The 27133-nt window shown below is 48.0% G+C and overlaps 1 protein-coding gene across 1 annotated transcript; it reads right to left on the reverse strand.

Moving 5' to 3' along the window:
• On the reverse strand, positions 1–27133 carry ACTR5 (actin related protein 5). Its single transcript, XM_045444616.1, has 9 exons — positions 26697–27133; positions 25270–25499; positions 23058–23227; positions 16576–16793; positions 15590–15772; positions 7142–7258; positions 6092–6231; positions 4957–5089; positions 1–616 (listed from the first exon to the last, which is right to left on the reverse strand). The coding sequence occupies exons 1-9, from the start codon at positions 27093–27095 to the stop codon at positions 359–361; spliced, it is 1848 nt and encodes a 615-aa protein (XP_045300572.1). The 5' UTR covers positions 27096–27133; the 3' UTR covers positions 1–358.

Genomic DNA, 27133 nt, shown 5'->3' on the forward strand with positions numbered 1-27133 from the left:
TAAATCTTAAAGGAATTTTTTTAGGGATTTTCTTTAAAAAAGATGTTTTTGAAATGAAGAAATACAATTTTTACATTTTGTACATCCCTGTCCTCCACCCAGTCTTCATTTACTGCTGTGGAAAGCCGATGCCACAGCTCATCCGTGGTTCAGCGAAGACACCAGAAGGTCACATAAAGTCTCTTCGTTGCAGGAGCCCCAAGTGAATGCGGTTCCAAGAGTAACTCCCAGTGTCCCTTCACTGCTCTCCCCAGTGCTCGCACCCCAGCGCTACCAGAGGGCTCAGAGTGGACAACAGCTGGCACAGCCACCGTCCGTCATGCTGGCCGACACGGCCCCGGGTCCCAGAGGGGCCCTGCTACGCCTGTTCGCCAGCGCCGCCTCCACTGGCCCCCGAGCCTTTGCCGGGGGCCTGGGCGTCTGAGAAGCGTGAGGCCTGCTTGGGCAGGCGGATGGGGACATAGATGTTGGACGCGCAGTGCTCCTTGAGGTACTCTCCTCCCTTCTCTTCATACTCCTTCCTGGTGATCCAGACCTCGTCATCATCCAGGTGATCCAAGGCCCAGTCCCGAGCGCCGTACCAAGCGTCCAGCACCGGGTTGGAGGCAAGCTGAACCTGAAACACAAACAGCGCTCAGCAGAGGGCTTGAGGAGTGAGGGTGCACAGGCGCGGCTGCAGCCCCCTCCGTGGCATCCCCGGAAACACACGCGCGGGACGGCCCCCACCCTCCAAACACGGCCGAGCGGAGACGCCGCGGACGTTCCGAGAGAGCACACAGGAGCGCAGGGCACACCAGACTCGACCTCAATCCACGGTCGGCAACTATTTTACAAACGCCAGGCCCGCGCTGGGTCAGAGAGGGCCCAGCTGCCCCGCCCCTGCTCCCGAGCTGTCCACAAGCGGAGGGCAGCGGAGGCTGATGCGAGGCGGCTCTAGCCTGGGCGGCAGACAAGCCTCGGAGCGGAGACCGAAGAGCAGCACCTGGCGCGTTCTCCAGCACGCGGCCAGTGCTCTTTCCGCGGCCTAGTGTCACAGCGAGGCTGAGGTCAGCGGCCCCGTGGGGGCCCCTCGACGAGGCTGACCCGACCAGAGTGGGGAACAGCCTCTGTAGCTCGAGTCGGGCTTCCTGCTTCCCGGAGTCTCTACCTGACTTCCTGCCTCCTTCTCCCCTCCCTCCCCCAACCCAGGAGCCCGGGGTTGGGATGGTGGGTTCAGAATTTTCTGAAGTAACAGGCAGGCGACACGGCGTGCGATCGGCGGGCACAGATGGAGGCGGATGAAGCACATAAACACCAAAGTCAGGAGGCTGATGAACGGGGCTGCCGTGGGAGGGACTTGCGATAAGAGACTGTGAATAAACGCGGGTAACAAGGACCCTGCGCTCTGGCCACAAACTCACTGAGAGATGAGCACTAGCAGGGGGACACTCCTGGCACCGGCTGAGTAGTGAGTGACAACCGGTGGCTTTTGTTATTACCAGTGAAAAAGCAGTCAGATACACGAATATAACAATGGAATACGATACAGCCATACAAAAGAGGCTTCGAACGTGTACCTACTGACACAGCAAAACAGTAATTTAAGAACTTAAAAAAAAAAATACATGGGGCGCCTGGGTGGCTCAGTCGGTTAAGCGTCCGACTTCAGCTCAGGTCACGATCTCGCGGTCTGTGAGTTCGAGCCCCGCGTCGGGCTCTGTGCTGACTGCTCAGAGCCTGGAGCCTGTTTCAGATTCTGTGTCTCCCTCTCTCTGACCCTCCCCCGTTCATGCTCTGTCTCTCTCTGTCTCAAAAATAAATAAACGTTAAAAAAAAAAAAAAAATACAGGTCACAAAATAAGCTATCGACATTCTCTTTTTTTAGTTAAAATCATACACGTTTAAAGTTCATGTAACTTTTAAAACACTACTACAGTTGGATTTAAAATGTTTTGCTGTTAAATAAGAAAACACTGGGGCACCCGGATGGCTCTGTGAGTTAAGCATCCGACTCTTGATTTCAGCTCAGGTCATAATCTCAGGGTCGTGAGGTCGGGCCTGGCGATGGACACGGAGCCTAATTAAGATTCCCTCACTCCCCCCCCCCCTCCTTTTACACACTCTTTCTCTCTCAAAAGAAGAAAGGAGGAGGGAGGAAAGAGGGAGGAAGGAGAGAGAAAGAAGGGAGGAGGAAGGAAGAGAAGGGAAGAGAAGGGAAAAGAAGAGAAGAGGGGGGAAGAGGGAGGAGGAGGGAGGAGGAGGGACGGGGAGGGACGGGGAGGGACGGGGAGGGACGGGGAGGGACGGGGAGGGACGGGGAGGGACGGGGAGGGACGAGGAGGGAGGAGAAAGAACCAAAAGAAACTTAAAGTATGCAAAAGTACACATTTAGGGTCTTAAATGGTTCATGTTTGAGCCACTGCTGAATACATAACCTAAATTTTGAAGATCAGGGGTCGTTCTGACATGACGCACACTTGTTACATCAGCAGCTGCAAAGGAGCAGGACAGGAGGAAGAGACGGAAGATGGGGTTGTGCCACAGGAGACTGAACCAGCTGTCGGACAGCTGGAAGGGAGCCCTGGCAGCATTCCTACAATGAATGTTCAGAGTAATTCACGGGAAAGGCTTTCATGAAGATCAAGATATAGAGCTTAAAAATCCAGTAATACGACGTGTGCTCAGTTCTATCATCACAAGTCACGGCCACTGGCGCACACCCACACCCACCCTCTGCGCCATTACCCCCACGGTCTGGGCACCCCCACCCTTCCGAGGCCCTTAAATGCTGGTGTCATGTAAGGCCTAACCATGGACATCACCCAGCCTCCCAACAGCGCCCTCTAAAGACACGGTTACGCTAGGGGCTCTGCGTCCACCCTCCCGCTGCTCTCGAGCACTCGGCAGCTGGCTAGGAGTCACTGCTTCCTGGACACTCCCCCGGAAACTCCACTCTACCCGCCGCAGGAGTGGAACTCCTTATCCACCCTCTGGCCTGCTCTCCCTCTCCCATTCCCCAGTCCAGCGGAGGTCATCTGTATCCCATCAGCTACCCAACTCAGAACCTGGGGGTTGTCTTGGGTCCCACCCTGCTCTCCCCGAATCTGGCCTGTTACTCAGCTCACCCCCCTCACCTCTGCCACATCAACGTCCCCCTGCTCTCTCCTGATGCCTGCTGCATGTTTCCTGCACAGCTACCAATGACACCGAGCCAAGGCCCGGCACACGACAGTTCACAGGACAGTCCGTTCTTCCCTAATGCAGGCGGGCCTAGTAAGCAGTACAGTTAAGGAAAGGGAAGGCTTCTGGAGGAAGTGACATGTAAGCCAGCCGTGGGACACTGGACCGAGATGGAAAGAGTGTTCCAGGCAAAGGGACTGAGCAAGTGCAAATGCCCTGAGGCAAGAAAACATGGCTTACTGGGGAACAAAGTAGAGGGTGGCAGGGAGAGTGATTCAAGGTCAGATCACAGGAGACACTGCAGACTGTGGTGAGGAGTGAGGACTCCACCGTAAAGCCCAGGAGTTGCTGCCTAACTGTTCCCCTGCTTCCGATATTTCTCCTGATTCTCCCATTTTCCACATCAGTCAAAAGTATCTTCCTAAATTCAAACCGAAGGAAACAATTCCCATGCTTAGACTCCTTCTCGGTCCCATGTGGCCTAACAGTAACAACAGCTACGCAGGAAAGTTGACCCACAGGCCTGACTGCTTACGAGGCCGCCCCTGGCTGGGGACCTGGATTTCAGGAGACTCGTGAAAGCAGCTCAGTGCTCCCGATGTCTGAATGTGCTTTATGGCTGAACACCTGCTTCCTTCTGTGAGTCTGGAATTTGGGTACGTGCCCGGCGGGGGTGCCTACACGATCGGCCCCCGGTGAAAACCTTGGACACTGAGTCTCTCACGAACTTCAATGGTTGGTGACCTTCCACGTAAGTTGTCACAGCTCGTTGCTGGGGAGAATTCAATGTGCCCTGTGTGACTTCACCGGGTGAGGACTCTGGGAGCTTGCACCTGCGTTCGTTCCCCCGCACTTCCCCCCGTGCACCTTTTCTCCTTACTGATTTTGCTTTGTTTCCTTTCCAGTCATGGCCAGGAGTATGATTATATGTGGATTCCTGTGAGCCCTAGCCAATCATGGAACCTGGAATGATCCCAGGGAGCCCTCCCCTACCCCGCTGCCCCCTACAACAGTTAAGGTCCGAGTGTTCGTTTTGTGCAGGCCCTATGCTGAGCACTTGACCTGCACCAGCACAATGAATCCTGCAAACCGGAGGTAGGATTACCTCTTTGTACCAGGGAGAAAACAAAGGCGTGGCAAAATTCAGTAATGGAGATGATGGAGTAGGGACCAAAGCCCAAAACCCACGCCGTGACTGTGTAATACATCACGCAGCACAGGGGACGCAGCTAAGGGCCGTGTCTAGGACATGTCGGCATCTGCAAGGTGCCTGGTCCTCGATGGGGGCTCAGACCATGTTTCTCAACGATCAGAGATTCACTAGATACGTTATGGGACATCCACACCATAGAATAAAAATTTTAAAAAATAGTACTTTGGAAGAATGACATCAGGAAACGCTCATGGTGGGTTAAAGAAACGTGGGTTACAAGACAGGTTACCCTCAAGTATAGAGAATCTGTGAAAGAGAAGCTTTGCCTGTAGAATAAAGGATGGGTGAAGAGAATGACTATTCTTAGTGGGTACTGACTGTATTCTCTGAATTTTATTAGATTGTATGTTTTTCAGTTAAAAAAAAAAAAGAGAGAAATATTAAAAACATGATTCCCATTCTGCTTTAACAATTCAACGTATATCAAAGACCAGAAGGAAAGCCACAAAAATGTTAACAGTGGATATTTGCGGATGATGGAATTAGAAAGTAATTTTCCTCCTCTAAACTACTGTTTATTACTTCTGCTATCAGAAAACACTAGTGCTATTTACGAAACAGCCGGTTACATAAACAACCAGTACCTTAAAAGAAGACTGAAAGGGCCTCATCTCCAACAGCTCCTTCTCGATTCTACCTTTCATCCCAGGGTACATCATGTTCCCACCGGTGAGGAAAACGTTCTGAACCAGCATGTCCTGAATGTCCTTGGAGTACCTAGGAGAGAGACAGTTCCTTCCGGTATACTCCTACCAACTTGAAGCTCAGGGGACAATGCAGACGTAGAAATATAAACCTTTGGCACAAAAAAGAAAACGTCTGCACAGAAAGTGTTTAAAAAAACAAAAAAAACACCTGGCATTTTTCACTTACAACTTTATAGAATTCATTTCCTTAGCAGGATTAGAAGTTTTGTGCCTTGACACGTTTTTTAAAAAGTGACTTTATGGAGGACTGATTTACAAACGTTTCGACGAGGTCTGATAAATCTATACATCCTAGTAACTATCACAAGATACAGAACAGTTCCATCACTCCAAAAAGCCCATCTTTCTACCTACGTGCTTATTTAAAAAAAAAAATAAAAAATATAATAGCTTCATCTTATACATGTTCGAGCACTTTCTTGTTACGATAAAGCTTAACGCCACTCCAACAAAGTGGCTGCCATAGTTTCCTTCCTTGCCAGGTGACAGTTTTCACCCTGTTTCAACCAAGGGCAGCCAGAGTACTACAAATCATGCTCTCGGCTTGTCCAGCTTGAACTATGAAAACTCGCACTGCAGGAAAACACCTGTAGAAATGGGATGGGGAGGAGCATTTTACAGAACTGCAAACTCTTAAATACAATGTCTGCAAGGAGGAAAAAACTTTTATAGGCTCTGCACATATTTAGGGCACTTAAAAATCACTCATCTTCAATAACGTCAAGGTTTATACGAAAACCAACGCACATATGTTATTGTTGCTGAAACATAAAAGAATTTCTTAAAGCTCCTCAAATCAACTGAGCATTTACATGTTCAGAAAAGAATTACAGAGTCCTTCCTCTGTGCCGGGGCTGGGGAGAGAGAAAGAATACCATCTGAGCACAGCAAGTCAATGAAAAGGAGGACATGAGGCACATTTTCAAATGCCCGACCCATCTCATCTATCATTCAGTGCAAAATCCAAGGAAACGGTTCTGGTAAATCTAAGGCAAAGGAGGACCAGCCTCACCTGTCCAGGATGTACTGAAGGGTCTCTGCGACCCCCGCCTGCTCTTCCCCGATGAGAGACGGCTGGAAGATAATTTCTGGAGCCCGAATTCTTTCTGTCCCAACAAACAGCTGATGATAGGCTGCCAAGTTAAACACGGGCTTTAAAAACCCAAGGTTTAGAAGATATTTTTAGGCCACAGTGACAAACATTCCAGTTGCCAGTTCCCTCAAACCGCACTTCTTATTCCAACATAGCTTCTGTCCTTTGTTCGTGCCAGAACAACCTCTCCCCAGCTCTCCTGATACACTAATTCCATTTTCTACCTTTCTTCCACTTCTGAATCACAAACACCTACAACTTTGCATCATGAAATGGTCCCTGCGTTGCAAGGAAAGAGACCTCAAGAAGAGCAGCAGCGGGAAGTTTTCTCCCAGGTGAGCCCCAGACATGGGTCAGTCTGTCTGGTTGCCATTGCAATGACAGAAACGTAGGCCCAAATGAGGATTAAGCACAATGACACTGGCTTAAATGTATATGAAACCATAGGGCACCTGGATGACTCAGTCGTTAAGTGGTTAAGCGTCTGACCCTTGGTTTCGGCTCAGGTCATGATCTCGAGGTTAATGAGTTTGAGCCCTGTGTCAGGCTCTGTGCTAACAGCGCGGGGCCTGCTGGGGATTCTTTCTCTCTCTCTGCCCCTCCCCTACTCATGCTCACTCTCTCTCTCTCTCTCTCTCAAAATAAATAGACTTTAAAACAAAAATAAAATAAATGAAACCACTAAAGCTAGTCTTTAAGTCTAAACTTCTCAATTACTTGCCTAAATGTTTCTGCCAAGCAGACTGTTTCCCACAGGTTCACAGATCTTAGTGCGGGAACCCCATTAACCAGCAGGATAAGTTTTGACTGCAGAAGTTGTAAGCATTAGTACCCCTACCTCCCGCCTTCCTAGAAAATACAACAGGAATTTTTGTTTTTTAAACATTCCTAAACAAGCAGACTAGACCAGACTGGTCATTTATGTCAAGTTTCAAAGCAGAAACATGGTGCAGGTTATCGGAGCCCAACCTGGACAGTAGCGACTGGCTTCTCCACCTCAGGGGTTTCCTCTGAAAACAAGGGTTCAAAATCATTGATGCTTTCCACGTCTTCCAGAGTCGGCTCGAGCTGCTCCAGGTCAGGGGTCTAAGGACAGAACAAACAGGACGAAACAGCACCTGTAACTTCAGGCCTTCACTCTACCAGTTCACCATCACGGACAAGAGTTGGTGTTTCGCTCCATGTCCTAAAAGTTGATATAAAAACGATGAAAATTTTCTAAACTGTTAAAAAAAAAAGAGGAAGACAAGTGAACACAAGGATTAAAACCCTAAAAAGCCAGGAACAGGCTTTGCTCCTGTCCCCTACCTCACACAAACCTCAATAGCCCCCCGACCCCACCTTCTCTCTGAAGCCCTTCGGTGGGGCTGCTCAAACGGGACCCAGGGGAGGGCAGGCACACACCACACGCACAGTTCGGGGGGCCAGGGTACAAGAGCTGGCGTCCCACAAAGTGGCCCAGACACCAGCAAAATTAAATAAATCTCTCATATGCTTAATAAATACAACTGCCAACACTAACAGCCAGTCCACTGGGCTGGAGACGTGACTAAGAGCCCCCGAGGTGACAGCTTCGGAACTGTGGCGCCCCACACAACAGGCTTTCCTCTTCAGCCACAGGGAACCTGGGTGGAGCCTACGCACGCTGCCACCGCTCCCAATAGAAGGTTCAGGGCCCACCGTAACTTGGACCCGGACAAGGAATCTGGGCAGCGGTAGTGCGGTTCTAGATGACATCTCTAGCCATCTGTGGTTCTGCCATGTGAAAGGCAGAGGAGTTTTACCTCTGGACTCAAGGCGGAGAAGTTACAGGAAAAAATGCTGTGTCGCCTTCCTTGAAAAACGGTTCTAACAGTGACAGCTGCTATAGAAAGGACTGTCTCACAAGGTGTCTTGGGAGGGTGCAAGCTGACTCAATACTGCCCGCCTGGCATGCCTGAGGGGAGGTCCCTGCGTTGAGTAAGTGTCCTGTGAGCCTGTCCTTACCCTTGGAGTCTGCAACGTATGTAAACTAGCGATGTAACTCACAACACTTACACATACTTCTCTAGAACACAGCCACATATACTCAAATGTACACTAGCATCCAAATTCACTCTTAAACAACGCTCTTCCAACACTCATCCAGCAAACACATACCAGAACAGTCACGTGCATATATAGCTTCTAGAACGAGGTACAACGAATCCTAAGTTCTATTCAATATAGATGATTCTACCATATTTAAGGGGAGGGTAAGCCTTGGAAAGGACGAGGACACTTCTTCCCTTGAGATTAGAGAACAGGAAGAGAGGGACTGGTTTGGAAATAGGTGATTTAAGGAGGAAAGAGGGTGGGCTGGGAGGCAAGAATCTAAGCACGTCACCCTCAGTGAAGGAGGCAAGAGCCATCCGAATACTGCATCCAATCCGGGAGCAGGGAACCTGCTCCTTGCATGATCCCCCTGAAGAGACGACGACGACCCTTCCCGGGTGGGGAAACGGGCTCAGCAGGTGAAATGACTTGCCCAGGATCACGTGACACTAGGAAGTGGGGGAAACTTGGCCTAAGACAGATGGCTCACTCCAAAGTCCTCGCTCTGCCTCCAGCTGAAATTCCATACATCATGAATCTGAGTGTGACAGGACAGCCGGGCTCGAGGAGTACGGAAAACATCTACCTGAGGTCATGGTGAATGAATGAGAACCCAAGATTTTACATGCGGCAGCAAGGCCAGCGGAGTGAATGACAGACAGGCTTCTCTGCCCCAGCGGGGGCCACAGAGCGTGTGTGAAGGAACGCTCCCCCCGCAGGTCTGCGGTCTCGAATCTGCAAGACTCTCATCTTCCAGAAAGGAGCCCCAACCCCAGAGCACCTGTGCCTGTTCCGGCTCGGCACTAAGCTCAGGGGTCCCAAGAGAGGGTCAGATACAGATCGTGAAAATTCCCTCTCACTGGGTGGCTTGTGTATGATGAGCCACCAGGAGCAGTGGCCTGTTGCAGAAAAGAGATGAGGCTTTGAGATCGCATGGATCCCGCTCTGAATGGCAAAGATTTACTTAAGGTCACAGCGGCGCAGTGTGAGGCCTCGTCCTCCTCTGTAAGCAGGGCACGACCCTAGGGCGGCGGTGGGCCGAGAACAGTTACTTCGTCCTTCTCTCTTAGCCAGGCACTCACTTTGGCCCCTTAAATAACTGTTATACCAGGCTGGAGACACACAGATGGCCCCTGTGTATTTAAAATAACTACAGGCAAAACCTATGGACCCCAGCCCCCAAATAACGAGTGAATGAGCTCCAGGGAGCTCTCACCTACCTCCCGCTCTACTCCCCACACCTCCGTCGTCCTCTTCTCCATCCCAACCTCCACTCCTCTGACCTCTCTGACCTCCCAGTGACGAGCTCCCCTGTGCACACACAACTCCCTCCACCCACCTGCAGCCCGATCACAACTGCCACCCCCACCCCTACTCTATCCGCTCCGCTGCTCCAGCAGCCACTCTCGAAGCCTAAAGGTCACCACCCGGTGCTCCTTCCACTTCTGCTCCGGGGTAGACCGTACTTCTCGAAGACGCTCACAGTATTTTCCATCCCACATGCTCTTCCTTAATGGGACTTCGACACTCCCCATGAAGAGGTGGGTTCTATTTCCTCCCCTTGAATCTTATTAGGGACCCGTGAGGCTCCAACCAACACAGTATGGTGGAAGCGGTGTCACGTGCATTCCAATGTGATGTCATAAAAGGCCACACAGCCTCCTTCCCCTTGACCTCTTGAAACATTCGCGCTCTGGCTGCTCTCCCTTGGGGAGCTCCCTCCTGGAAGCCAGCTGCCATGCTGAAAAGCCCAAGGCACACGTTCAGGCCACGTGTAGGTGCTCAGGTCCACCCTCCCGCTGACACAGCACATCCCTAGCCCAGGTGCCAGTGACGTGAAAAACCCTCTGGGGTCCCAGTCCCCAGCTATCCAAGCCTTTGCAGCGGAGGCCCCAGGTGGGCGTCACGGAGCAGAGATCCCTGCTACGCTCTCTCTGGACCCCTGACCTGTCAAACTTGGAAGCACGACACAATGGTCATCATTTCACGCTGCTAAGTGTGGAATGGTTTTCCACACAATGGCAGGTGAGGGAAACGCGTTCCTGGTGGGCAGGAGTGAGAAAGCCACAGGCCGCCATGGGCGGGTCCTCTTGAGCTTCCCTGTGCGTCCCCTGGGGCAGGGTCTTCAGCCTCTCCCAGCACTTCTCCTCGGCCCCTCTGGCCACCACTCGCGGTCCTCGGCAGATGGCCTCCCGCGCTTCAGAAAGCCCACTGCCCACCTACCTCCATCCCACCCCTTCACCTCTTCCCCGGCCCTTTCACGCTCCTGCGCCCTCCCAGGTGGAGCCTACCACCCACCGCCTGACATGTCTCCCGTCCCCCCCCGCCCGCTGCTCTCTTCTAACTGCTCTTCCTCAGTCTCTTCCCCCAGCTTTTCCTCCACCCCAGGGCCCCTAATCAGTGGACCCGGGCATTCTTCTTCTCTCACTCCCCATGCGACTCCAGGTCCTTCCGTGGCTGGATCCTGGCAAGTTCCACCTGAAGTCCCACTGAGACTTTAAAGACAAGGTGCTCTACCCCAAGGCTGCCTCCACCCACCGCCTTTCAGGATGGCCTCTGTGTGACCAGAGTGAACCTGCAACCGGACTGCTTGGGTCTGAAGATGGGCGGCACTACCTCCGGCTGCGCAGCCTCGGGCAGACTCTTTCACTCCTGCGCCCCAGCTGCCTCATCTGTCAAGTGGAAATACGATAGTACTTACCCAACCGCGAAGATTCATCAAGACCACACTGGCAGAAGTGCTCATGGTCTGGCACACGTCACACGTTCTATTATCAGCAACTGCCACTCCTGTCACCACTGCCCCTACATGGCACCAAGATCCCTGGATGCTACCTTTTTATGTTTATTTATTTATTTTGAGAGAGAGAGCACGCACGTGCGTGCGTGAGCGGGGAGGGGCAGAAAAAGAGGGAGAGAGAATCTCAAGCAGGCTCCCTGCTGGCAGCACAGAGCCTGACGTGGGGCTCGATCTCATGAACCCATGAGATCATGACCTGAGCTGAAATCAAGAATCGGACGCTTAACCGACTGAGCCCCCCCAGGCACCCGGACGCTACCCTTGAAGTGTCTCCTGCACCCGCCATGCCCATGGCTACTCTCCCACCCCCCATGAGCTTTCTCCCGGATTACCACACACATTTCTACCCTGCTTCCCGCCTCTAGCCTCACCTCTCTCCAAACCCATCATCCTAACTGCCAGCAGTTATCTTCCTAACATCAAGTCTCCTTGTAGTAGTTCCTTGCCAGACATCCTCCGAAGGCTCTGTCGGAAGGATAATACCCTGGCTGACTGATAAGGACCTCTGTAGGCTGCCCCCCCCCCCCCACTTCCCTGCATCATCACCCACACCGCACACCAAACCTACCGGGCTCCCTTGCACGCGTGCTTCCTGGCATCGAACTGTCTCCGTCTATAATGTCCTTCCTTCCTCATCTGCTACCTACTGAAATCATATCATCTTCCAGGCCCCAGCTCAAATATCCCAAGACTTTCTTAAAACTTCATCAGGGGCACCTGGGTGGCTCAGTTGGTTAAGTGTCAGACTCTTGATTTCGGCTCAGGTCATGATCTCACCGTTCATGAGATCAAGCTCCACACTGGGCTCTGTGCTGACAGCACGCTGCCTGCCTGGGATTCTCTCTCTCTCTCTCCCTCTCTCTCTCAAAATAAATAAATAAATATTTAAAAAACAAAACAAAACAAAAAAAAACTTCACCTAAATTCCCACACCATCTGCCAGCACACCAGATAAGCTTTATCACAGTCAACTAAGTGTGATTCGATAGCCCTATTTTTTTAGGTACCAAAGAATGCAAGAACCGTGCATCTGCATCACGAGTCCCTGGCATACCATGCCTACCACTGAGCGGTCAGCCCCTGGGAGATACCCTCAAATTTTCCTGGAACAGAGGATTATAAAATGTTCGAGTTTCAAAAGGCTTCTTCAGCTACAGCAAAAATATCATTATCCACCTTCACCTAGCTACATTCAAAAGCATGCTACCTTAAAGATAACTTCTAAGCTTCACTAAAAATGATAAAAAGAGGGGCACCTGGGTGGCTCAGCTGGCTGAGCATCTGACTTCAGCTCAGGCCATGATCTCACGTTCTGTGGGTTTGAGCCCCACATCAGGCTCGCTGCTGTCAGCCGGGAGCACAGAGCCCGCTTCAGATCCTCAGTCTGCCCCTCCCTCGCTTGTGCTCTCTCAAAGATAAATAATTAAAAAAATAAAACGATACGAAGATATTTTACTTATCCAAATTCATACGATTCACGGAGAAACAAAGCTAGTAATTTCAGAGCAGACGACGGGCCTCCAACAGAGAACAGATTTCTCTACTGTGGCTGGCTTCTCTCCCTCTAGGCTTTGCCAGGGTCTCCACACGTATTGTGTGGCGTTCAGGAACACAAATAGGCATTCTTTTGGAACTGAACTGAACGACAGTTTGCCAAAGCACATCACAGAAGATGCAGCATGTTCCCTGGAACAGTCTTGATTGCGTGGCATAAGAACAAGCAGGGGCCAGCTCTCATCTTGGCTAATCAGGCAAGAGAACCTTCTATATTAAGCTCATTGTGCTCTCCAACAAGCGATGTGCTCTAGAACTGTGCTCCCCCTCCTGACGGAAAGCCAACATCCTCTACTTCAAATACTTCATTAGGAATGCTGACAAAGCCTACTCCTTTACAACACCCTCATCAGAATATCTGCAGAACAGCAAGGGCTGGAATGGACTGGTCTGTGGGGACAAATGGATTTTAGAAAACACTGTAAGTTAAAAATTTTCCTGAATTAATCCAATACAGCATTACTGCTTGGATGGCATTTCAATATGAGCTCTGATTCCACATAAATCCATTCTCTCCATTCTAAAAGAATTACATGGTTGGAAAACACTACAAATACTTTTTGAGAACCAGCCAGCCAGTGATGCGGTCACATGGGACATATATCCCACGAAAGTTACGTAATCGACCCTAATCACTAACAATCACCTTCAATAAATGCTGACTGACCCTCATAGCTTTGGGTACAGATCAACTCATCAAATTTGTTGTATACAGAGAAACTAAAGTCCAACATCTCAAAATCTCCCCAAGCCCAGAGAGAGCGAGAATACATATCCCCAGAGCACAGAACAAAGTAGGGACTTAATTAATACCTGCTAAATGCATGAAAGAGGGGCTGAATCACAGCATGTAACAAATGCAGAAAAATCAACAAACAGAAGGAAAAACTAGGTCTCCAACTGCTCAGGAATCACATTTTACAGTCATTTGGGCTTTTCATCTTATAATTTTTTTTTTTTAATGTGTGTTTTTTATTTTTGACAGACAGCACGAGCAGGGGAGGGGCGGACAGAAAGAGAGACACAGAATCCAAAGCAGGCTCCAGGCTCCCAGCTGTTAGCACAGAGCCCAACATGGGGCTCAAACTCACAAACTCACAAACCGTGAGATCATGACCTGAGCTGAAGTCAGATGCTTAACGGACTGAACCACCCAGGCTTTTCATTTTAAATTTGAAATCCCTTGCCCACCTGCCAGTGGCTCAGCAACACATCTGTGGTATAAAGATGCTGATGTCCTGTCAGGCATGACAAAAACTGAGTAAGGGTGAATAAACAACAAAGGCAACACGGGTCTGGATCCCAGTAAATAGCTGAGATCTGAAGCACAACCGGAAACCTCTCAGAGAGGGGAACAAGGAAGGCCCCATCGGGTGCTGTGAGGCTGACCTGGGACGCCATGCCAGAGTAGGACCTCAGCCATCCAGGGAACCATGTCTAGGAAGGTTGACGTGGGGTCTGCTCTATCTGATACACATGCCCTGGCCAGCTGCTGGCCTCCGGGAGTCTCAGCTGTGGGAGAGCTGGAGCTGGAGGCTGAGCGCAGCAAGTATGTGAGTGAGCCTCCAGTTGAGAGCTGGAATCTCAAGAACAGGCTCCCCGCTGAGCCAAAGACAGCTCCCAAGTCACTGGCAAGTAACCACACCACCCTGCACCAAACTGGATTTTTCCATTTCTACAAGTGTAGGTTTTAGAATTTAAAGAAAGTTGATTTAAAAACAAAAACCACCAGGGCACCCAAGTGGCTCAGTCAGTTAAGCCTGACTTCGGCTCAGGTCATGATCTCACAGTTCATGAGTTCAGGCCCCATGTTGGCCTCTGTGCTGACCCTCGGAGCCTGGAGCCTGCTTTGGATTCTATGTCTCCCTCTCTCTCTGCCCCTCCCCTGCTTGTTCTCTCTCTCTCCCTTTCTCGTTCTCTCTCAAAAATAAATAAATATTAAAACTAAAACAAAACCCACCAAGCTAGCCTGGTTAATCCTGGTCCAGAAGTGCCACAAGGCAATGAACAAGTCCTTTGTTTTAGAACTCTAGAGCTGACAGATTCAGGAACAATGCACACACTTATTAACACTCTCCTCCAGTTTTTTTTTTTTTTCTTTAAAAAAATTTTTTTTAACGTTTATTTATTTTTGAAGGAGAGAGAGACAGAGTGTGAGTGGGAGAGGGGCAGAGAGAGAGGAAAACATAGAATCTGAAGCAGGCTCTAGGCTGTGAGCTGGCAGCACAGAGCCCGACGTGGGGCTCGAACTCACAAACCGCGAGATCATGACCTGAGCCAAAGTTGGACACTTAACCAACTGAGCCACCCAGGCGCCCCTACTCTCCTCCAGTTCTACAGACAGGCAACCAGCTACTGATTTCGGTGCTACTGTGCAGCACCCAGGGCCCCATCTCAGCCCTGTCACCTGACCTTAGGCCACCTCAACACTAAGAGTCCACTGGCAGGGACACAAAAAGGGTAAGACAGAGATCAAATGGCTTATTCAGTTTTAGTAATAAAAGGCTAATCTTAAATCAACCCACAGATACCTTATTGAGCACGTCTACCAGTTGCTGTAAAAAATCCATCAACTATTACGAAGCACGATCTCCGACAGTAGGGGGCGTCAAGATAGAAAGAAAGTAAGTGAAGTATCAACCACAATATATTTAAGTAAACATCAGAAAAGAGTGGAAGGGACTGCAAATAACCATCGGAGGAGAAGGTTCAGGTTCAAGAGGGCACCACACAACCGGTCTGTGAAGGCTCTTCCTACCCTACATACAGAGTTCTCCTGCCCAAGGGGGCCAGAGGTCCACAGGGTGAAATCTCTCAGGTCAGAACTTCAGTCGGCACGCATGTCCCCACAGACGGCACTCCCCACATCGCTTTCCTAAGTCTGGTCACACCTCTTTATGCCAGCCTCCTCAAGACACTCCTCCCGTCCCCAGGAAGGGCTGTCCTCTCTAAATGACCCTACGGGACCCTCCTCCCAAGGCCCTTGGTACCTCTGGCTTGCTGTCCACCACATCCACCTCGAGGGTGACTTCTGCTTGAAGGATTTTCTGCTTAGCCTGCTCCACGGCCGAGCTGAGCTTCTGTATGTAGGACTGCAGCTCTTCTGGGGAGTCCATGTTCAGCTCTATCAGAGCCTTGTGAAACTGATCCATCTGGCCATCCTCTAGAAGTTCCTGAAACCAGAGCGGTCACAATTCACTTCAAAGATGTCAGTGCGCTCACAAACAGGAAGGAGAGGGAAGTAGCTTAGAAGCCGAACAGAGAGAAACTACAGCAGGAGGGGGCTCCCAGAACACTCGGAGCCTGCGCCTCCACAAAATCTCACCTCCCACGGGAGCTCCACACCCCACCCTCCTCCCCAGCTGTCTCTAGGCTGCATCGCGTCAGGGCCTCAGCACCACCTGATTCGGAAAAACTAATCTATGGTGACAGAGGTCAGAAATGTTACCTTTTGAGTGGGGTGGGAAGGTAACTGGCTAAGAGGGGACATGCTGGAGGTGCTCTGGATGGCAGACACATGGTGTGTTCCACGTTGTGAAAATCCATCGAGCTATATACACATGCTTAAGACTTGTGCACTTTGTAGTATGTGTGCTACGTTTCAATCAAAAAGTTGTAAAACAGGATGCCTGCTTGGCCCAGTCAGTTAAGCATCCGACTCTTGGTTTCAGGTCATGAGGTTGCGGGTTCATGAGTTCAAGCCCCGCATTGGGCCCCGTGCTGACGGCGTGGAGCCCGCTTGGGATTCTCAGTCTCCCTTTCTCTCTGTCCCTCCCCAACTCGCCTGCACATTCACATGCGCTCTCTCTCTCTCCAAAAAATAAATAAACTTTAAAAAGAAGTTATGAAACAAAGGAGATTATAAGGCCAAAGCAGATGAGTGAGGCCAAGTCCAGAGACACCTGCTGCTGTGTACCGGGTACAGGCCCCCCCATGCTGAGCCTACACCGGAGCCCCTCGCGGGACCCGCCAGCACCTGCACGCAGAGCAGTCTGTCCAGCCGCTCCTGGTCCAGCTGTAGCTTCTCCTCCCGCCGGCGGGCATTGAGCTCCTGCAGGCGCCGCAGCTGCTGCTGCCGCCGTTCCTGCTTCTCCTCGGAGCTCAGAGTGCTGCCCAGGAGCTTGCTGGAAAACGGGAGCTGCATCTTGTGGACGTTGTTTTCGTAATAATCAGGGCACCTCCATTTCTGCAGTTCTTCGGAGAAATCATTTTGAAGTTATGAAGTGGAAACAGTATTAGCAGAGAAATCAGAAAGGTGATACCAGGGTTCTGGATCCGGGGAAGATGGAGAAGGCACAATCCACCCAATTTCTGAATCCACCCGGTCAACAAAATGCAGCTGTAACACCTGAACATAAGGCCCACCGATCCTTCTCAAAGAACTGTCGAGTAAAGGGGGAGCCTGGGTGGCTCAGTCGGTTAAGTGGCTGACTTTGGCTCAGGTCATGATCTTGCAGTTGGTGAGTTCGAGCCCCACGTCGGGCTCTGTGCTGACAGCTCAGAGCCTGGAGTCTGGTTGGGATCCTGTGTCTCCCTCTCTCTCTGACACTCCCCCTCCCGCACTCACACTCTGTGTCTGTCTCAAAAATAAATAAACATTAAAAAAAAAAAAAAAAAAAAAAGAACTGTCGAATAAAGTTCGCCAGACAGAAATGACACCAGAAGGAAATTCAGAACCTTGGGAATGAAGGAAGAGCAATAGAAAGGACGAAAATCTGGTTCAACATGATAGGCTAACGTCCTCCTGAGTTCTTTAAAGTATGTTTGACAATTCCAAGTAAAAAACCATCACAGGTCCGCTGGGTTTCCCTTGTGTGTAGATGTGATACATAGGACAACCCAACGTAAAAGAGGAAGGCTAAAGGGGCCTCTGGGGTGCTAACATTTCCACATTCCACCTGAAGTCGCAAAACACAGATTCTAAGAACACCGTGAAAAGTCATTCTACTGTAATCCCAGGGCAACCATTAAAAAACTACACAGAATGATACAGTAAAAACACAACGGATAAATTAAAATGCCAGTACCAAAAAAAGTTTTAAATACTCTAACCCAAAAGAGGGCAGGAGAAAGAAACAGGAACAACAAAGAGAAGGAACACCAGAAAACAAGTAATAAAATGGTACAACTAAATTCAACATAGAATTAATTTTAAATGATCTTGGGGTGCCTGGGTGGCTTAGTCAGTAAAAGTGCCTGACTCTTGGGGCGCCTGGGTGGTGCAGTCGGTTGAGCGTCCGACTTCAGCCAGGTCATGATCTCGCGGTCGGTGAGTTCGAGCCCCGCGTCAGGCTCTGGGCTGATGGCTCAGAGCCTGGAGCCTGTTTCCGATTCTGTGTCTCCCTCTCTCTCTGCCCCTCCCCCGTTCATGCTCTGTCTCTCTCTGTTCCAAAAATAAATAAACGTTGAAAAAAAAAAAATTAAAAAATAAAAAAAAAAGTGTCTGACTCTTGACTTGGGCTCGGGCCCCCATCTCAGGTCATGAGATCAAGTTCTGCGTCCACACTCAGTGTGGAGCCTGCTTGGGATTCCCTCCCCCCTTCTATGTCCCTCCCCCAAGTGTGGGTGAGCACACAGGCTCTCTCAAGAAATTAAAAAAAAAAAAAAAAAAAGGGTCTTAACATACTAATTAAAAGATAGAGACTGACATAACAGATTTTAAAAAGACAGCTACTGAACTCACTTTGGGTATAATGGTATAAGTAGACTAAACGATGGGAAGACCATTCCATGCAAGCACGCATCAAAAGAAAGTTGGAGTGGCTATATTAATGTCCGAGTAGACTTCAAAGCCAAGAAAATTGCAAGGCATAAAAATAGATACTGTATAATGATAAAAGGTAAATTTGTCAAGATGACATAAGAAACCTAAATATGTACCTAACCAAAGTGCTTTAGATACTTGAAAGCATAAACTGACAGAAGTGAAAGGAGAAATAAAAAATCTACAAATCATCCCTTGAGACTTCGAAACTCTTAATACTCAACAGAGCTAGTGGATGGAAAAGGAACAGGCACACCGAAGAGCTGAGCGGCCCCACGAACTAGCGTGCCCAAGCGATGTCACAGAATACTCCGCCCAACAGCAGAGTCCATGTTCTTTCCAAGCATGAATGGGACATTCCCCAAAGAGACCGTGCCTGGGCCATGAAACAAACCTTCACGAGCTTACCTGATATTCGACCATAATGAAACTAAGCCAGAAATAAATCGCTAAAATATAACAGGAATATCTCCAAATACTTGGATATATAACAACACATTTGTTTTTTGGTTTTTTTTTTTACTTTCTGCTTTCCACATCAACTATTTTTTAAAATATCAAATTGGACTTAACCCCTAAAACCTAAAGATTGTTTTTATTCTAATTCTACTATAGTTAATATACAGTGTCACACTGGTTTCAGGCGTCCGATATAGTGATTCAGCACATCCATACATCACCCGGTGCTCAGCCCAAGTGCACCCCTTCATACCATCACCTATTTCATCCATCCTCCACCCCCTCCCCTCTGGAAACAATCAATTTGTTCTCTATAGTTAAGAGTCTGTGTCTCAGTTTGCCCTCCTCTCTTTTTTCCCTTTGCTCATTTGCTTTCTTAATTTCCACATATGAGTAAAATCACACAATATTTGTCTTTCCCTGATTGACTTATTTCACCTAGCATTCTACTCTCTAGCTCCAACCATGTCGTTGCAAATGACAGGATTTCATTCACTTTTATGGCTAAAAGTTTCTATGTATGCCACATCTTCTTTATCCATTCATCTATCAGTGGACACTTGGGTTGCTTCCATAATTTGGCTATTGTTAAATAATGCTGCTATAAACACAGGGGTGTATGTATCCCTTTGAATTAGTGTTTTTCTATTTTTGGGGTAAATACCTAGTAGTGTAACTGCTGGATCATAGGGTAGTTCTATTTTTAGCTTTCTGAGGAACCTCCATACTGTTTTCCACAGTGGCTGCACCAGTTTGCATTCCCACCAATAGTGTAAGAGGCTTCCTTTTCCTCCACATCCTCACCAACACTTGTTCTCGTGTTGTTGATGTTGGCCATTCTGACAGGTACGAGGTGATATCTCTTTGTGGTTTTGATTTGCATTTCCCCGAGGATGAGTGATGTTGAGCATCTTTTCACGCGTCTGTTGGCCCTCTGGATGTCTTCTTGTGGAGAAAGGTCTGTTCATGTCTTCTGCCCTCTTCTTCATTTTAAAAACCTTATACAAATCACCCTTCTCATTCAAATATATAAAATCAAACAAAATCTTTTCATTTTAACAGAAATGAACAAACTGAAATCGCTTCTAAAGAATCCTGTGTGGATAACGTAAGACATTACTCACTTTGTAAAATAGACTTAAACACGAAAAGCAACTATTTTATTTTATTTTTTTTTATTTTAGAGAGTCATGTGAATGGGGGAAGGGGAAGAGGGAGAAGGAGAGAGAGAATCTTAAGTAGGCTCCATGCTGAGCCACTCCACATGTGACTGGATCCCACGACCAGGAGATCATGACCTGAGCCGAGATCAAGAGTCAGACGTTTAACCAAATGAGCCACCCAGGAACCCTGAGAAACAATTATTTTAAGTTATATTCATTCGAATTAACATTATAGAACACATTCAACTTCCGTGGCGCGTGGGTGGCTCGGTTGGTTCAGCGTCCGACTCTTGATCTCAGCTCAGGTTATGATCTTATGTTTGTGGGATTGAGCCCTGCGTTGGGCTCCATGCTGACAGTGTGGAGCCTGCTTGGGATTCTCTCTCCCTCTCTCTCTGCCTCTCTCCCAACTTGCACTCTCTTTCTCTCAAAATAAATAAACTTAAAAAAAAATTCATCTTCATTAAATACTTAAGAAAATTCTGCCCATTTTTAAATTGGATTATTTGTGCTTTGGGTGTTGCCTTGTATCAGTTCTTTATATAATTTGGATACTAACCCTTTTTCAGCTATGTCATTTGCAAATATCTTCTCCCATTCAGTGGGTGGCTTTTTAGTTTTGTTGATTGTTTTCTTCTCTGTGCAGAAGCTTTTTATTTTGATGTACTCCCAATAAAACAATACATTTCCAAATAATCTATGGTTCATAAAAAGAAGTCTTGAGGGGAATAAGAAAATATCTGAACTCGGGGTGCTTGGGTGGCTCAGTCAGTTGAGCATCTGACTCTTCACTGTGGCTCAGGTCAAGATCCCAGCATCATGGGATCGAGCCATGCACTGGGCCGAGTACTGAGTGTGGAGCCTGCTGAAGATATTCTCTCTCTCTCTCTCTCCTTCTGCCCTCTCCCCTAGTTGTCCTTTCTCTCCCAAATTAAAAAAAAGAAAGAAAATACCTGAACTCGGTAAAAATGAAAATATAACAAAATCTGTAGAATGTAGACAAAGCAACGCTGAAAGGGAAATTTTGCAGCATTAAATGCTTATATTACAAGAAGAATGATCTTGGGGGCACCTGTGTGGCTCAGTCTGTTAAACATCTGACTTTAGCTCACGTCATGATCTCATGGTTCCTGAGTTCGAGCCCCTCATCAGGCTCTGTGCTGACAGCTCAGAGCCTGGAGCCTGTTTGGGATTCTGTGTCTCCCTCTCTCTCTGCCCATCCCCCACTTGAGCTCTCTCTCTCTCAAGAATAAACATTAAAAAAAATTTTTTTTAGGGGCACCTGGGTGGCTCAGTCAGTTAAGCATCCAACTTCAGCTCAGGTCATGATCTCACAGTTTGTGAGTTCAAGCCCCGCATCGGGCTCTGGGCTGACGGCTCAGAGCCTGGAGCCTGCTTCTGAATCTGTGTCTCCCTCTCCCTCTCCCCCTCCCCGACTCGCACTCTGTCTCTCAAAAATAAACATTAAAATAAAAAAAAAGCAAGAAAAAAGAAAACTACAGATCAACATCCCTCATGAATGTAGACATAAAACCCCACAAAATATTACCAAATCAAATCCAGCAACGTATAAAAAGACAAATATACATGAACAAGTGGCATCTACCGCCCCCAAATCAATGCTAGTTCAATATCCAAAAAGCAATCATTATAATCTCCCATATGAATAGTCCAAAGCAGAAACACCATAGGATCATGTCAACTGGTGCAGAAAAAGAAAACATTCAAAATTCACTCATGATAAAAATGCTCACTAAAACTAGGAACAGAAGGCAATTTCCTCAGCTTGATAAAGGACATCTGTAAAACACTTCAAGCCAACATCATACACTTAATAATGAAAGACTATGTCCCCCCACCATGCCAAAAATAGGAACTGGGAACAAGAAAAGGATGCCCACTATCACCACTCCTATTCAACACTGTACTGGAAGGCCAGCCAGTAAAATAAGAAAAAGAGAAAGAAAGGCAAACAGATTGCAAAGGAAGAGACAAAACCGTTCCTATCACAGGTGACATGTCTATGTGGAAATTCCCAAGGAATCTACAAAACACTAAAAATAAATAAATTTAACAAGGTCAACACATAAAAATTAACTGCACTTCTATACACGAACAATGAGCCGCCGGAAAGTGAAATAAAAAAGCAAAAACTTAGACACAGATCTAACCGAACATGTATAGGATCTGTATGTCAAAAACTACAAAATGCTGATAAAAGAAATCAATGAAGGCCGAGGTCAATGGAAAGACCTACTATGTTCACGGAGTAGAAGATCCAGCATCGTACAAAATGTCACTTCTCCCCAATCTACATTTAATGTTACATCTCGACTCAATATTATGTTTGGGTTTATATTAAAAATGCTGTTGTTTCATATCCCACCTGATCTATAGATTTCATATACTTTCAATCAAAATCCCAACAGAACATTTTTGTAGACATGAAGAAGCTAATCCTAACTTTTTTTTTTTTTTTTTTAAGTAGGCTCCACGGGAGCCCAACTTGGGGCTTGAAACTCACAACTCTGGGATCGAGAGTCGGACACTCAACTGACTGAGCCACCCAGGCACCCCCATAATCCTAATGTTGATATGGGAAGGCAAAGGAACTAAAATAGCCAAAACCATTTTGGAAAAAAAAAAGAAAAACCTACAGATGTAAGTTACCAGTTTATTGAATAGTTTAAGTAAATACCAAAAGGAAAAGGGGATGCTAATGAGAGTAAAAAGTGAGCAAGAGAGTCATCCTGGGAACAATTTAAGGAACACCCTGAACACAGACAATATCTAAAAGCCTCAAGCAGGGACGCCTGGGTGGCTCGGTGGGTTAAGCATCTGACTCTTGATTTCACCAGGTCATGATCTCGCGGTTCATGAGATCCGAGCCCTGCACCTGGCTCTGCGCCAACAGCGTGGAGCCTGCTTGGGATTCTCTCCCCCTCTCTCCTTGCCCCTCCCCAACTCATGCTTGTTCACACACTCTCTCTCAAAAATAATCAACAGTTTTTAAAAACTCTTTGAAAAAATTATAAATAAATAAATGCCACAAACAGAGGCCGTCTCCATTACCTGCCACATAATCTTCAGCAACGTAGCTGTGCTCATGCAGGATCTCCTCCATGCGGCTGAGAGTGATGGCTGCCAGGTGCCCAGGGTATTTCAGCTGCAGGAGACGCTGGAGGTAGCCAGCTGCTTGGCTTCCTCCCAGATTGATGCGTTTGCAGTTTTTAGCATCTAACCTATAAGCAAGGAACGGAAAAGAGCACTGAAATTTGTGGTAACGTGGGAGAAAGGACAGGGAACACTTCGTGGGGGGTTCGGGGGGAGGGTGACAATGCAGATGAACGAGGAAGAGACAGAGCAGCCGGGGGAACGGAAAACTTTAGAGATGAAGGGACTCTGAAGTTCCCTCGATTCAGCCTCTGACTCAGTGCAGGAATTCCTAGTCCACACCCAGACACGTGGCATCTAACTTCTGGCAAGGGTGTCACAAGGAAACAAGGTTCAACGGGAAGAATATGTACTCTGAAGTCAGACCCTTATGTGGCTCGTCATGCATTTCTCAAACTGCGGTCCTGGTAGAATCAGCTGGGGGAAATGTTAAACATGCCAATTCCCGGGACTCATTTGCTTTGGGGTAGGGCTGGGAGTATGCATTTTATTTAACAAGCTCTCCAGGTAAGTCTAACATAGGCTAGAGTTTGAGAACCCTCCCCTGGCCACTCCACTTCTGCTGATGCATACACATTAAGTAACCACGCACATACTGGCTTACTGTAACCTCCTGAAAGGACCAGGTCCCTTCCACATCTTGTGAAGGGGAAGAGAAATCAGAATAGCCTCTTTCTTAATGTGAGAAAGGGTAGCAGGACACTAGGATCTTGCCACAATTGCATAGTTTTTGCTATATCACGCTTCACCAGCAGATGCCAGCAGAGAACAGGACAGGCTCCAATGTGATCGTTTCTTAACTTTCAGGTAAAACACTTTTCTCTCGATACTTTTCTGTACATTCTGTTTACATAAAATAAAAAAAACTCCAAATATAAGGAGTGTTTGGTAACGTGTTAAATAAATACGTCTATCTACATAAATGTTTGTAGAAACTTCAAGAGAAATTACTACTATAGGTCTCAATAAATTCAACATTTATTTTGACTTAAATACTCAGACTCTTTTACAGTTCCCGAAGTGCCATCACCTACATTTATCTCACTTCATCCTCAGAGTAACCCTCAAAAAGTAGTTTTTCCCAATTTTACATGTTAAGAAGAGGCTAAGTGGAGAGGGTAAATAACCTCATCCTCAGCAGGGCCACAAACCCAGGCATTTAACTCCAAAGCCAGGGCTCTGCTCCCTACTTCCCCTCTGTATGCAATAAGAAACCTTCTCCCGAGAGCACGATGCTGGCCTAGTCTCTTCTCCAACAATGAAAGCCCAACTATAAAATGAAAACTGGTCTAAAAATGACAGAAACTGGGGCACCTGGGTGGTTTAGTCAGTTAAGGTCTGACTTCGCCTTAGGGCACGATCTCACAGTTCATGGGTTCGAGCCCCATATCAGGCTCTGCACTGATAGCATGGAGTCTGCTTTGGATTTGTCTCTCCCTCTCTCTCTGCCCCTCTCTCCACCTCAAAATAAATAAATAAATACATATATATATATATATATATATATATATTTTTTTTTTTTTTTTTTTTTTTTTTTTTTTAATGAGAGAAACTACCCTCACCTTTTATCCAACTTGGAAATATTTAGTAAGTATCTATATTATGTGCCAGGCACTGTACCTGAAAAGTACTAACCAACTGTGATTAAAGAGCTTTAAATTAAAAAATAACCTTTTTCTCTTTTTTTTTAAATTTTAGAGAGAGTATGAGTGGAGGAGAGGTGCGGGGGGGGGGGAGAGAGAGAGAAAGAATCTTAAGCAGGCCCCACACTCAGTGTGAAACAGAAAGGCCATTTAAATTATTCAAATAATTTCTTCAAAACGTTTTTTTATGGGCACCTGCTACTTGCAGGTAATTATCTTGCCATAATCAGAATAGTAAAATTCTACAATTATGGAGTTGGACTTCGAAGACCATCTACAACAACTCCCTCCAGGTCACAAAGGATGGAAGGTGAAGTGACTTACCTGAAGTCACATAGTGAAGCATGTCAGAGCCAAGGCCAGAGGCTAGTTCCCAGTACAATACTTGTTCTTTCAACCCCACCTTTAAGGTGGGCACCCAACAAATGTTTCCTGAATGCTTCTCCAGTGCCCTAAGTGCTACTCACCTCCCATCTAAGATGGGTAAAATATGGGTACACTGGTAACCAGATGAAATGATGAGCCCGCTGGAAATCAAGTTCTTTGGCTTATTGTGGTAGAAGCTGAAGAGGCTATCTATTCCATAGGCAACCTTAGGAATCCCATAGCACTCGAAAAGAAGCTCGGACATCATTTGTCGAGAATACAGCGGGTTGCACACAGCTTCCGTCAAAACTATGGGATGATCGACACAGCCCTACTTTGAAAGAAAAGAGAGAACAGACCACTAATAAAAGAATACTCTTCCTAAAGAATAAAAGAAACCAAAGGCCTACTGTAAAGACTGAATTTGCTTTCGGTCTTCAAACACCTGGCCAGAAGCAACTGTAAAACGCTCATCTCATCTCTACTGGAGGTTGTTTTTGGAGACTATGAAAGTATGGTCAATCGAAAGTTATTAAGTGAAGCCCCAACCAAACTGTCAGCAAATCATATTGGCTCGATCTTCAAAATACCTCCAGAATCAAACTGCTTCTTGCCACATCCCCCTCCCCTGACCTTCACCTTAGTCACCATCATCACTCACTTGTGACTGCAATGGTCTCCTAACTGGTCTCCTGATTCTACCCTATGACCCATGCCAGTCCATTCTTCATACAGCAGCTACGGGGGGCCTTCTGGAGCATAAGTCATGTCCCTCCTCCGCTCAACACCCTGCAATGGCTCCTCGTTACACTCCGAGTAAAAGCCTATAAGGGGTGTGATTTGCCCCTCATCACTTGTGACTTCCTCTCCACTTACTACTCTCCTCTCACTCTAGCTGCTCTCACTTAGGATTAGGGCACACTTCTCCCTCAGGGCCTTTTCACTGGCTGTTCCCTCTGTTTGGAATACTATTCCCTCAGATATTCCCATGGCTTGCTCCCTCAATCACCTCCTTCAATCCTTGCTTGAACATCCCCTTCTCCCTGAGTCCTACCCTGACCATCCGAAAAGACGTGAACCGCCCCCCCTCCTCCTACCATGCCACAGAATCTACTACTTAATTCTATTGTCTATTGGCTGCCTTTTAATACTAGAATGTCTTTCCATTCTAGCTCCATAGCGTAAGTAATTTTGTGTTACATTCATGGATGTATTCCAAACGCCTGGAAAAGTGCCTGACACAGAGTAGGTAGGTGCTCAATGAATGAATTTATCAACGAATGAGCACCTATGCCCGAAGGTATGCTGCAAGAGAAAAGGACCGTTGTTTAGTCCACTGCTATTTCCCAAGAGCCCAGCACAGGGCTTAAACACGTTGGGCGCTTAAGATTTGCTCGACAGACGAAAGGAATGGCTAAATGACAATGAGAGCTAGAGTTACCGTAGTGACTACGAACTCTCAGCGAAATGCGCGGGCACAAGACCTCACCCCTCCCCTCCAGCCCAACCCACCTCCCCCTCGCTTCACCTGTGAGGAAACACCCAGGTGCTGGAAGCTGTAGTCAAGCAGCAGCTCCTGCAGCTCCAGGTTGACCGGTACGTTGCGGTCGAAGGGCGAGCGCAGCATCCAGCGCAGCGGCTCCAGGCTGCCAAGCGCGTTGCCCACCTGCGGGCCCGCTCCGCCCCGAGCCCCGCCACGCCCGCGGGCGCACACAGCGCGGAACTGCAGGCGCGGCTCGGGGCCCGGGTCCGGCCCGGGGCATGCCCAGCCGGCTCGGGCCTGGAACGACCCGTTGTCCAGCACCAGTGGCACTGGCAGTGGCCCGTGTGCCTCCGGGCCGGCCTCCAGCACTGGGTCTGGCGCCGCGCGGGCATCGCGGAACGGGAACACATTCGCCACCGGTCCAGCTGCACTGGCCGCGGCCATCTTGGAGCGCGCGCGCTGTGCCCGCCCCTCGCCGCAAC

Source organism: Leopardus geoffroyi, chromosome A3, assembly GCF_018350155.1.
Source record: "Leopardus geoffroyi isolate Oge1 chromosome A3, O.geoffroyi_Oge1_pat1.0, whole genome shotgun sequence".
NCBI lineage: Eukaryota > Metazoa > Chordata > Mammalia > Carnivora > Felidae > Leopardus > Leopardus geoffroyi.

Bases quoted from the DNA above. Each gene is read 5' to 3' on its own strand.
- ACTR5 (XM_045444616.1), bottom strand. From the start codon at position 27,095: ATGGCCGCGGCCAGTGCAGCTGGACCGGTGGCGAATGTGTTCCCGTTC. The intron at 6,232-7,141 runs GTTGGGCTCCGA...GGGTTTTTAAAG, and splicing joins AGCCAGTCGCTACTGTCCAG to CCCGTGTTTAACTTGGCAGC. The intron at 617-4,956 runs GTACTGGTTGTT...TTTGTGTTTCAG, and splicing joins CCTTTCAGTCTTCTTTTAAG to GTTCAGCTTGCCTCCAACCC.